We start from the raw sequence: 13,076 nt of genomic DNA on the forward strand, positions 1-13,076 counted from the left end.
GAAGAAGAAGAAGAAGAAGAAGAAGAAGAAGAAGAAGAAGAAGAAGAGGAAAAATAAATAAATAGCTGTGGGTCCCATGGTGCACACTGGCAGACTCAAGATCCAACTACTCGGGGGCTAAGTGAGACTGGACTATCCTTTGATCCTGGGACTCTGAGACCACACTGAACAACAGAGAGTAACCATCCCTTAACAATTACAAAGAGGAAGTCTGGGATGTGCCTCTGTGTAGAGTGTTTGTTTGCCTAGCATGCATGCAGTTCTGGTTCAATGCCTAGTACCAGGATGGTAGTGCAATCCTAGCACTCAGGAGCTGAAGGCAGGAGGATCAGACATTCGAGGTCATCCTGAGCTACACGGGGAATTCAGAGACAACCTGGGCCAGACGAGACTCTGTCTCAAATAGTAATCATCGTGAGCATCCTAAAGGGTGAGACTTCCGGGGCAGGGTTCCTGAGAACCAACCCAAGAATTGAAAAAGAAAGAAAAAAAACAGGGACAAATCAGCGAGAGGGGCTGAGCTCACGGCAAAGCAGTCGTCAGTCAGGATTTGAAGATGACATGGGCAGAGATGCCCTAACTTAACTGAAATATATCTTATTGCCACCATGATTGACATGTTTAGTTTTTTCTCTAGACACGGAGTTCCTTGAGGGCAGGGAGGACAGACACTGCTTCCTGGGTCTGTTACCACACCCATAACCCCATTGAGCAGGAGCTCAATAAATGCTGAATATGTGGAAACAGGAACAGATGATTGGTTAGAGATTCTCTGCCCAAGATCTTCAAAGCTGGATGACAACCATCTCTCCTCACTGTTTCCCAGAGGACACTGTCCTGCCCGGAGGCGAGACTGCCGCTTCCTGCGGTGCTCAGCTTCTATAATTAGATTATCCCACGAAACTAGCAAGGCTCTTCTGCCGTGGGGACAGGCACTTAAGGACTGCCAGTCATGTCCGCGTTGATATTGTTATGTCAATCTGCTATTTTATTTCATCACTTAATTCCATGACTCCTTGTTGACACAAGAATGCCACCACGTCTCTTCTGCGTGCACTCTCTGGTGACAAGGTACACAGGGAGGAAATCACATCATCGGACACAATGGCACTCCCTGTGTTAAGGATTTTTCACTGCCCGGTCCCACTCAGTTTCCACGCAGTGTCGTCAATGCAAATACAGCCTATTAATAGGAACTGAAACCCCCAGTTATCTTTTTCGTCCCACTCACACACCTGCTGGCTCCAACGGAGACCGGGTTGGAGGCAGACAACCCTGAACTGCCTCGTCCAAACTGGCATGTCGCAGGCAGGAGAGTTTCCTCTCATTGCTCTATGTAGACATCTTGTCCTCCTCCCAACTTCTTCCCTTCCCCCCATTTTCCCTCTCTTTTCCTTTCTTTCTTCCTTCCCCTTTCCTTCCTTCCTTCCTCTTCCCTGAGACAAGCTTTCACTACACTTCCCAGGCTGGTCTAAAATCTTCAGTCCCGCTCCCTCAGGCTCCCAAGCAGCTAGGGCTACAGGCGCGCAACACCTACACCTGGCTTCCACACAGTATCCTCACCTTTGAAATAGGGCTAAGAACCTGCTTCGTTGAACAACCCTTGGCTAAGTATGACGGAACAGAAAGAGAATACAGAGCCAGACAAGTCCCAGTCCCCGACTCAGGACGCCCACGCTTAGTAGAGAAAGACACAGCAAACAGCGTACCACAGAATCAAACGTGGACTGTGACGTCAAGAGCCCTTACTGGACCACGCCAGGGACCTCAGAACTATTTCATTCCTTTAATTCCCTCCCTTGTGAGATGTTAGCGCAGCGCGTTGTTGTCGCCCCTCCTCCCAAGTAGGCTGAGAATGTGCCTCTGTTAAAGAAGAAAAAAAGTAAAAGAAAAAAAAAATCTCCCCTCGAGCTGGAGAAACGGCTCGGTGGTTAGCACTGACTGCTCTTCCAGAGGTCCTGAGTTCAATTCCCAGACAACCACATAGTGGCTCACAACCATCTGTAATGGGATCTGATGCCCTCTTCTGGTGTGTCTGAAGACAGCTACAGTGTACTCACATACATGAAGTAAATAGATAAATCAATAAATGTCCCCTAGAAAGTATGAGGGGCAGGGAAGGTTGGCACGTTATAATCTCAATACTTGTTTTTTTTTTTTTTTTTAAAAAAAAAAAAGAATTCCAGGCCAGCCTAGGCCCTCTTTTCCTCTTTTTTTGTTGCTTGTTTGTTTTTAAAGTTTTATTTAATGTATATCTGCATGTATCCCTACATACCAGAAGAGGGCATCAGATCTCATTATGGGTGGTTGTAAACCACCATGTGGTTGCTGGGAATTGAACTCATGACCTCCAGAAGAGCAATCAGTGCTCCTAACCACTGAGCCATCTCTCCAGCCTTTGTTGTTTTTAAAGGTGAGGGAGGAGGCTAGGAATGTAATCCAGAAGTCATGCCTGAAATACTCAAAACCCTGGGCCAGATCTCTAGCACATAAACTGGGCACAGTGGTAATCCTACTGCTCAGACGACGGAAGAAAGAGACTCAGAAATTCAAGGCCCAGCTTAGCCACACAAGGAGTTCATGGATGACATGACACCCTGTCTCAAAAAGGGGGGAAAAACAGGGCATACTGACATATGTCTTTAGTCCTAGCCCTTGGGAAAAAGAGGCATATGGATCTCTGTGAATTTGAGGCCAGCCTGGTCTATAGGGCAGTTCCAGGCTAGCCAGGGCTATGTTGAAAAAACTTGTCTCGAAAATAAAATAAAAAAAACTTTTAAAAAAATTCAAGAGAGAATGAATAAACAGAGAGGCAAAGTGAGGTAAGAAAGAGCAAGGTGAGGTGGGGCCTTGAACCTGGTACCAAGGCCTTTCCTAACAGCCTACCCAACAGTGTCTGTCTCTTGTCCAAGTTACAAAGTCTTCTCAGTCACCCTTTCAGTCTACTCTCTTACCATTTGTTAGTGAGTTCAGCTAGTCATAAGATAGGAATTAAGGGGCTGGAGAGATGGCTCAGCAGTTTAAAGGACTAGCTGTTCTTCCAGAGAAGCTGGGTTCGATTCCCAGAACCCATGAAGCCGCACGGTAGCTCACTTCAGTTCCAGGGATCATGTGCCTTCTTATTTTTACCTTTGGGGTATCAGGTATGCACAGGGTATGCATGATATGTTTTGTAATGTGGTAGGATGCCACGGACCATAGAGGCAACCCAGGGGGACTGGTTTCAGGTAGGCAAGGAGTTAGCGAATGACAAACAGACACAGACACAAGGTGGTCTTGGATCTGAGTGAGATTTTGCTATTCAAGCATCAGACTTTTATAATCATAAAGCAAAGAGAAAAGCAATGTTGCATAAACACAGGAACAGAAAGGACAAAGGTTCTCAGGAACATTCTTACAATGTTCTTATGAGATACTCATAAATTGAACCCAATTCTAAGAAATCAGTAAACTATTCACTCGAAAAGCGCATGTGAAGTTGATGTTATCTCTAATGTTCGAGACAGTAGCCAAGCTGGCAAGCCACCGAGTGGGACTTGTGGTCAGCAGTTGACCATCTGAGATTATACGGTAATCTTCTTGTTGCTTTGTGAACTACCAAATTAGATTCATCATATATGGGCTTCTTATGTATAATATGTCTGGGGTCTTCTCATTTATTAATGTCATCTATATGTTTATATCTTTTATTTCCTAGGCTTCTTCCTAATTTACTCTAATATATTTAATTCTAACACTAACTCTACTTAGGGGCTTTTGTAACTGTCTAATGATACTATCTCTTTAAATAATAAACACCATGGGGGCCGTGATTGTGCCAATTTCTCCATAAATGGGAGTGAATTATATGATACCTTTTCTCCACTGTGATTGACCCATCAATTCCCAAATTCATCATAAACTCCTGTATATGGCAAGGGATCAGGGGAGCACGCTGTGGCCCCATCCTGATTACAGGAGGAAACCACCATCTCCCTGCTATAAGCCATTGGCATCTGCCATCCGTGAATCTCTAAGGAATGTGATAAAGTCCTTTCTTTTTAGAGTTTTCAAGGTCTTTTAAAGGAAACCCATAAGAGTCAGTGACTGGAGTAATTTCTTGTCTAACCATCCTCACTCTTACGGGCTGTATACCTTTATAGGGGGTTCTGATAAAACAATTCTTACTGCTGTAGTTCAGTCAAAAGTCCCTATTCCATAGGATTAATGGTGACATAGTCTCACAGAAAGGCTAAGTCCAAAGTAGGCTCAGTGGTTATCTCTATTGCACATTCTGTGACCTTTCTTTGTCCATGGGAGGAAAGTAGGGCAAGACATGTCCTGAGCAAAGGTACACAGGGTAGAAATGAGATAGATAGCAAGAAAAGATGTTCTAAGCATGGCAGCCACGACGCATGAAGAACATATCCTTCTGAGAGGACAGCCAACCCCCCCTCCCCAGGAGACTGACTTCCTTGAAGTTGTTGCCTTGGGTGAGTGTGCCAGGCTTTCACCCAGTCACACAGACTACTGGAGGGGGTGTGGCAGTGGCATGATGTGTGGAGAGAGGGTGCCTCAGCGCGCATGTGTAAACATACAATGTCTAGTATAAAATGAAGTTAATTTTTGGACATGAGAAGGGGCATTGAGAAGGGAGTATAGGCAGAGAAAGAGAGAAGACAGAGGAAGAGAAATAGAGAGAGAAAGAAAGAGAGAGGACAAAGAAGGACAGAGAGAGGAGGAGGAGGAGGAGAAAGAGAGAGAGAGAGAGAGAGGGAGAGAGAGAAAGAGAAGAGGGGACCGAGAGGGAGGGAGAAAGAAGCCAGAAAAAGAGAGAGAACGAGGTCAGAAAGGGAGTGAAAGAAAAAGAAAGAAAAGGAGAGAGAGAGAGAGAGAGAGAGAGAGAGAGAGAGAGAGAGAGAGGACCAAAACGTCCTTTTACAGCATCCAGGTGCCTACCTGGCTGTTGCTAGGTAACCGTTGGGCGGAGCCTAGAAGAAATGCTAACAGCATATACATACTTGCAGACAAGTATTCATACATTCATACACATAAAAATACATAAATCTTAAGAAAAAAAACCACGCATGCAATAAGGGTGCAGGACAGCTCAGGGACTGAGTTGTATGTGAGGTGCTCCCAAATGGGTAGGGACGAGCAAATGTAAAATGTTAAAATTAGAGTTGGTTCAGAATCAGTCAGAGTTCCCGTCTCCTGCAGGACCTTCATGAGTCACTGTCTTCTCCCAGGGCCTGCTTCTATCTCTCTCCAAGACGGTGACTCCTGGGCCCTGCCAGGACAACAACCGATGTCAGGTGAGGACACAGAGCTTCTTTGCCTCATTTTGCATGCCTGAGGCTCTGGGTTGTGCTCTGGGGACCCTCCTAGTCTAGCCCGCCCTTGCTCCAGGTCCCACGATAGCTTCCTGCTGTGACTATCCTTATTCACCTCCCTGTGACTCCTCTGAACTCAGGCGTTCCCGGAGCGGAGCTTACATAGCTATTTAGTCGTAGGCACCCTTACTCACTGTGGGTTACTTAACATGGGAATGCAAATCCCGTCTCTCACGGCTTCAAGTTCCGGCCTGTGGAGTCAGGTTTTTAATCTTTGTTTGTTTGCATTTTGCTTCTCGACGGTTGCTCTGAGTAGCCCTGGCGGTCCTGGAACTCACTCTGTAGAACAGGTTTGCCTAAAACAAAGAGATCCACCTGCCTCTGCCTCCCGAGTGCTGAGATTAAAGGCGTGCGCCACACACACACCCCTCCAATCCTCTCATACCCCAACCCCGGCTCAGCTTGCTTTCTTACTCAACCCAAAACAGCTTGTCAGGTAGTGGCAAAGATCACAGTGGACTGAACCTTTCCACATCGAGCGATAATTAAGAAAACGTCCCACAGACTCTGCCTACAGGATACTCTGTTGGAGTCGTTTGATAGCTTGTATCAAGTTGACATAACCAAAACACTTAATTGAAACTTTATTCTTTTTCTTTCCTCTCTCTCTCTCTCTCTCTCTCTCTCTCTCTCTCTTTCCCCCCCCACTCCCCCCCAGATCTAGTCTTGAATTAACCCTTGATCCTCTTGCCTCAGCCTCCCATGTGTTGGAATTATAGATGTGAGTCACTACACTCTGTTTAGAGGTGTAAAACTTAAATTTTAATGCCACGAGCTTCAACTTCTTTTAGATTCTCTTCAACTCCAAACCCTGGTCAGCTACTGGACTGAAGCCAGATCAAAGGATTGTATGGACTCCTGCTGTTTGAACTTCACTGCTCCCAGAACAAACTTGAGGAACCTGTAACCCCAACACTCGGGAGGCTGAAGCAGGCTATCCTTGTCAGGGTTTCTATTGCTAAGATGAAATACCATGACCAAAAGCAAGTTGGGGAGGAAAGGATTTATACAGCTTACTGGTTCCACATCATAATCTATCATTGAAGGAAGTCAAGATGGGAACTCAAACAGGGCAGGAACCTAGAGACAGGAGCTGATGCAGAGACCATGAAGGGGTGCTGCTTACTGGATTGCTCATCATGGCTTGCTCAGCCTGCTTTCTTATAGAACCCAAGATCACCAGTCCAGGGATGGCATCACCTGCAGTGGGAGGGGCCCTCCCCATCAATCACTAATTGAGAAAATGCCTACAGCTGGATCTCATGGAGACATTTTCTCCAATGTTGTCCCCTCCTTTCAGACAAGTCTACCCTGAGTCAAGCTGACATAAACTACCCAGCACACAGACAGATTTCTAATTGGAGGGTAGCCTGGGCCACATAGTAAGACTCTATCTCAAAAAAAAAAAAAAAAAAAAAAAGAGCCAGGTGTAGTGGCTCACACTTTCTTTAATCTCAGTACTTGGGAGGCAGAGGCAGGCAGATAGATCTATGTAAATTTGAAAGCAGCCCGGTCTATTTACCAAGTTCCAGGACAGCCAAGGCTACATAATAGGACAGAGACTCTGTCTCAAAACAAAACAACAACAAAAAGTCACAGAACCCTTTTACAGACCGAAGATATGATATAAATCCGAGACTTTCATTTCTATCTGTAAAGAAATGCGTGCAAACCTCTCAAATTTTTATTTGTATATGTATGAGTGTTTTGCCAAAAAAAAAAAATGAGTGTTTTGCCTGTATGCATGTGTGTGCCAAATGCATACATTGCCCATGGAGAATAGAAGAGGGCATCAGAACCCCTGGATCTAGATTTACAGGCAGTTGTGAGCCACCATCATGTAGGTGCTGGGAATGGATCCCGATCCTCTGCAAACGGGTGCTCTTAATCACTGAGCCATCCTTCCAGCCCTGCCTGCAAGCCAGTATGGAATTACCTGCTTCCTTTTCTCCTTAGTTTACCTCCTTTCCAGTCCTTTCAATTTCATCCTAGTGAAATAGATTTTTCACTGTATTTCTTTTTTTGTTTTCTCTTTCTTTTCTTTTTTCTTTTAAAGGAATTATTTATTACACATGAGTATACTGTAGCTGTCTTCAGACACTCCAGAAGATCCAATTACAGGTGGTTGTGAGTCACCGTGTGGTTGCTGGGAATTGAACTCAGGACCTCTAGGAGGAGCAGTCAGTGCTCCTAACCACTGAGCCATCTCTCCAGCTCGTATTTATTTTTTTCTCAGTTCTCTCATATAATACAGTTTCCTTTCCCTCCACTTCTCCCAGCCTCCAGATCCACTGATCTGATTTCCTTCAGGAAAAGAACAGGCCTCTCAGGGATATGAACCAAACACTGCATAGCAAGACACAATAAAACTAGAAACAAACCCTCATATAAAGGCTGAGCAAGGCAACCCAGTAGGAGGGAAATGGTCCCAGGAGCAGGAGTAAGTGTGAGACAGACCTGCTCTCACTGTTAGGAGTCCCACAAAAACACTAAGCTAAACAACCACAACATGTATGCAGACTTCCGCAGGCTCCATGATTGCTGCTTCAGTCCCTGTGAGCCCCTATGAGCCCTGTGTAGTTGATCCTGTGGGCCATGTTCTCTTGTTCCCTCTGGCTCCTATGATTCTCCCTCCCCCTCTTTTGCAGGATTCCCTGAGCTCTGAGGGGAGGGACCTAGTGGAGATTCCCCAATTGGGTTTCTTTCTCCACCTAACATTTGGCTATGGGTCTCGGCATCTGTTCCCATCAGCTGTCAGAGGAATGGGATTCAGCTACTGTCTTTTGTGTTTGTGGTTTTGATACAGGATCTCTCGATGTAGTTTGGATTCGGGCAGGCACCAGTCTATTTTCATTGTATTTTTTAAAATTTTTTAAAGTTTTATATATATATATATATATATATATATATATATATATATATATATATATATAGTTTATATACATATAAAATAAGTTTATACATACAAACACATATATATGTACGTATGTATTTTGTTTGCATACACACCTGCACACCAGAAGGTGGCACCAGACAGTTGCGGGCTACCGTATATATCCTAAGAATTGAATCCAGCACCTTTGAAAGAGCAGTGAGTGCTCTTACCCACTGAGTCATCTCTCCAGCCGCTTCTTTGTATTTCTTTCTTGTCTTTCTTGTATTTTTCTGCTACTGTATCTATCTGAGGGTCTCATGGATCTCGGACTGTCTTCAGATTTGTTATACAGCTGTGGACTGAGCCGAGGGCTTTGCGCATGCGAGGGAAGGCTCTCTACCAACTGAGCCACTCCCTTTTCTACGTTGCGCCAGCGTTTCACGTTTCACATACTCCAGATGGCATCTAACTTGATGTGCTGTTGAAGATGAACTTGAACTGCTGACCCCTCTGCCTCCACTTCCCAAGTGCCAGGATTACCGATGTACATCTCCGTGACCGGCTCTTAAGACTGGTATTAAATATTCTGCGCTAAGTTTATAGTACAGCTATCATAAGACACAAATACTAGGGCTGGAGGGATGGCTCAGCGGTTAAGAGCACCGACTGCTCTTACAGAGGTCCTGAGTTCAAATCCCAGCAACCACATGGTGGCTTACAACCATCCATAATGAGATTGGATGCCCTCTTCTGGTGTGTCTGAAGACAGCTACAGTGTACTCATCAATAAAATAAATAAATAAATATTTAAAAAAAGACACAAATACTAAAGTTAAAAATACTAATTAGACATGAAAAACAAACTTTCGTTGAAAATGCATCTTTAGAGGCTGGGGAGAGTTGGGTATGGTGATGTACTCTTTTAATCCCGGCACTGGGGAGACAGAGGCAGGTAGATCTCTGTGTGTTGGGGGCCTGCCTGGTCTACATAGTGAGTGTCAGGACAGCCAGAACTACATTGAAAGATCCTGTATCAACACACACACACACACACACACACACACACGGCTGAGAAGAGCTGTTTCCTACCAGCCTTTGCTGGACAACTTCAAGAAGAGTACCCTAGCTAGGCTCAGTGTAAGCCAGAGGCTCTGTTCCAGGAGGGCCTTGAATGTACCCAGAATGGAGTCCCTTAAAACAAACTGCCCAGCTGGGTGGTGGTAGCACATACCTTTAGTCCCAGAACTCGGAGGCAGAGGTAGGTAGATCTGTGTGTTTGAGTCAGGCTTGCTCTACAGATTGAGTTCCAGACAGCCAAGGCTACACAGAGAAATCCTGTCACAGAGAAACCCTGTCTCTAAGATGAAACAAACTGCTCATACACCCTATGGGTTTACACAGACCACCTAGGGCAGACAAGCTGTGGCCATTATAGAGCCGCAAGGTTTCTCTTTCTTCACAGGGACTCCAGAAGAACAGGACCATGGATCTGCATACCCTTGTGATGTGAAATTAAATACTCAGCCCTCTTCTTTGCACACGAGCAAGACAGGAACACAGAGCATTCCTAGATCTCTGTCAGCTGAGGGCTGAGAGGAACGCAGCTGAATATTTAAAAACCTAAGCTATGGTAAAGAAGCAACCTAGATTCAGAAGAAAAAATGTAGCTTTTATTTTTCCATTGGAAGCACCATCCTGGAAGACTGTCAGTTCCCAGCTAAGGACACAAGGGGGCAGAAGAGAGCAAAGAGCGCAGGCTCTCCCTAGGAGTCCAGGTCTAGGCAAGCAAGAACAGGCTGAGTGAGGTAGGAGTGTGCTTTCTGCTGATCAAGAGAAGCAGAAGGACAACGTGGGGGCTGAACATGGACCACAAGGTGAGGGGAGGGGTATAGAACATAGATACTTCCAACATAGAACACAATCCAACCAGAGACTGAGGAAGGGAACTAAGGAATTAGGGAAAATTGAGATTCTAAGGAGGCAACCGAAGAAAAAGGTGGGCTTGGGTGTGCTCTGTGGAGGCTCAAGTTCCCTGGGGTCCCCTATCTAAACTCTTCCTGGGGTGGGTCAAGGTCTGGCTCCTCCTGAGATTCACTGTCCATCGCAGGGGCAGGAGGCCAGGGGTGTTCTGGGGGCTGGGTTCCTGCTGGCCAGGGGTCATCAGGCAGAGGGGGTTTAGGGGGATCAGTGCTCGGGGGCTTTGGGGGCCAGGCACCACTGTCAGGAAGATCTCTCCAGGGACGGTTGGAGTCTGGAGGTGGAGGGTCATCAAACAGAGGAGGCGCCCCTGGCCAGGGATCACCAGGGATTGGGGGTCCCAGAGGCAATGGTGGGGAGTCCTCCTCTTCTTGGGTGTCTGTGGGTCCGGGAGAGGGGTCCCCATTGCCTGAGATGCCTGTAGAGGAGGAAGGAGAAAGGTAAGAGATACAGTCACAGAGCACTTCCCACCCAGCTTCAGACCCAAATGTTGAGCTTCACTTAGACTAGCACAGCCTGAGCCCCAAAACAGACCTCAGAGTGACTCCAAAGTCCCCTCCATACATTTTCCAAACACTGAGGCCATCTTCACACGATGTGAAAGCCCTGGGCTCATCGGGACCACTTACAGGATCATGCTTCCAAATGGCTCTGCTCAACCTTGGTTGGGATGCCCCACTGGAACCGCCCTCCAGGGTGGCCTTCACCGGAAGTGGTCTTGGCCCCACCCAGCCCTCAACCCAGACCCCAGTCCCGGTGACTCCATACACCCGGTGACTCCACACTGACCCAGCAACATATTCAGAATCAAGGTGCCGCTGCCTGCATCCCCTGGGCTTCCCCAGTAAGGACACTCCGGGGAGAATCCCTTCCAGTCTGCATTCCGTTTACTCCTTTCCCCCTGGGGGCGTCCCCTCCCTAAGGGTGGGTCATTTTGACCATCTCCGTCACCCAGCTGTGCTCCTGGCCTCTTCCGACGACGACTCACCTCCTGCACACAGGCAAAGGACCAGCAGGCCTAGCAGCTTCCAGTTGAGCATCATGGCTGTCTACTGGCCCCCAAGGCGGGGTGCTCCGAGTCTAGGTGCTTGAGAACCCAAGAGGCTTTATAGCAGAGGAGGCAGAGGAGGTGGCCAGTCTGTGGGGAGGGGCCAGCTCAGCGCCCTGAGGAATCCCTATCAGAGCCTAACTGGTCAAACCCGTTTACAAAGAACCTTCCAGTAAACATCCCTCTTTTCTGTCCCCCAGCCCAGAGCCCCGACAGTCCCGACTCCTTAACAGTGACCCAGACCCCAGGAGGCTCCGCCCTGGTTTTCACACCTCCTCCATCCACACCCTGCAGGAGCCTGGACCCACCTGTCATCTTTATAATCACAGGGAAGGCCACCTTTCATCCGTGATAGTTATTGGAAGCCACAAAATGGGGGCGAACCCCGCGTGGGGAAGCTTGGTAATTACAGACAGAGGCGGGACGCCAGGACCAGCTAGCACCCTCTAGACTGGCATCTCAGCTTCGGAGCTCCCTCCCCCCACTCCCCTCTGGACCATGCAGGCTGATTTCTGGCGTGTCTCTTCAGTCACGGGGACTTCCCAGGCAGTGACATCTAAGGAATTCCATGGGGAGCCACCTGGGTGACAGGAAGCCAGGATATCCTGGTTCCTGACCCCATGCAGAGGTGATTGCATCAACACCAAAGCCCCAGGAAGAGCTTCCCCCTCCCGCTCTAGAAACCTTCCATCTTCGGGATGGCCCTGAGCACCAGGGCCCTGTGACCCCTCAAACCCCCCCACCTCCCCCATCCCACCCCCCACACATACACACAACACCAAGAGAGAGTTCTTCAGAAGGCTTAAGAGTGTCTGAACTACAGCTCCAATCACCACACATCGGTCCCCACCTGGTCTGTTTGGGATTCTGCCTGTGGCTGATCTGAAAACTTGCAAGCCCTGTCCCCAGAGCATCCATCTTGATCCTGGACCATCTCTCTCAGGCTCCCAAGGTTTTAACCCACTGTTACTCTTTCTCTCCTCTCACAGATATTTTTTTTTTTATTAGAAAACGTTTTTTACATACAAGTGATGAACAGGGAGGTCAGAAGGCATCGAATCCACCAGAACTGGAGTTATAAACAGTTGTCAGCCTCCATGTAGTTGCTAAGAATCTGGGTCCCCTGGAAGAGCAGCCAGTGCTCTTAGGCACACTATTTCTCCAGCCCACCCCAAAGCCCTTCTGGAACTCCGCCTAGTAACCCCTGCCCTGCTCCTGCCAGGAACCTCCTGACATCCCCCATCACAGTAGCCCTGGGCATCTGCTGACACTCTTCTTGAATGCTGGATGTTAAGTTTCTTGCTCTAGGTATTCCTCAACACCCAAAGAAAGTAACTTTTTTTTTTGTTTTGTTTTGTTTTTGTTTTTTTCGAGACAGGGTTTCTCTGTGTAGCCCTGACTGTCCTGGAACTTACTCTGTAGACCAGGCTGGCCTCGAACTCAGAAATCCGCTTGCCTCTGCCTCCCAAGTGCTGGGATTGAAGGCGTGTGCCACCACTGCCTGGCAGAAAGTAACTTTAAAACAGTAAGTGAGGACTAAGAAAACTTAGTCTGGGTACCAATGGCGCATGCCTTTAGCCCCTGCACTAGTGTGTGTGTGTGTGTGTGCGCGTGCGTGTGTTTGGGGGGAACTCAATACAGTGGCAAGCAGATCTCTGAGTTTGAGGACAGCCTGATCTAAGGAGCGAATTCTAGGACAGCCAGGGCTGCACAGAGATCCTGTCCTGGAAAAAAGGAAGGGAGGGAGGCAGGGAAGAAGAGAGAGAGAGAGAGAGAGAGAGAGAGAGAGAGAGAGAGAGAGAGA

The 13,076-nt window shown here is 47.4% G+C and overlaps 1 protein-coding gene across 1 annotated transcript; it reads right to left on the reverse strand.

Moving 5' to 3' along the window:
- Positions 1–9,895: 9,895 nt before the first annotated feature.
- On the reverse strand, positions 9,896–11,306 carry Psors1c2 (psoriasis susceptibility 1 candidate 2). Its single transcript, XM_028786358.1, has 2 exons — positions 11,213–11,306; positions 9,896–10,642 (listed from the first exon to the last, which is right to left on the reverse strand). The coding sequence occupies exons 1-2, from the start codon at positions 11,265–11,267 to the stop codon at positions 10,290–10,292; spliced, it is 408 nt and encodes a 135-aa protein (XP_028642191.1). The 5' UTR covers positions 11,268–11,306; the 3' UTR covers positions 9,896–10,289.
- Positions 11,307–13,076: the final 1,770 nt, after the last annotated feature.

Source organism: Grammomys surdaster, unplaced genomic scaffold (genome assembly GCF_004785775.1).
Source record: "Grammomys surdaster isolate TR1022 unplaced genomic scaffold, NIH_TR_1.0 125504, whole genome shotgun sequence".
In the NCBI taxonomy this organism is placed as follows: domain Eukaryota; kingdom Metazoa; phylum Chordata; class Mammalia; order Rodentia; family Muridae; genus Grammomys; species Grammomys surdaster.

Excerpts from the sequence above, each read along its gene's own strand:
- Psors1c2 (XM_028786358.1), bottom strand. The coding sequence starts at position 11,267 with ATGATGCTCAACTGGAAGCTGCTAGGCCTGCTGGTCCTTTGCCTGTGT. Across the intron at positions 10,643-11,212 it reads CCTTTGCCTGTGTGCAGGAG|GCATCTCAGGCAATGGGGAC; the intron begins GTGAGTCGTCGT and ends CCTCCTCTACAG.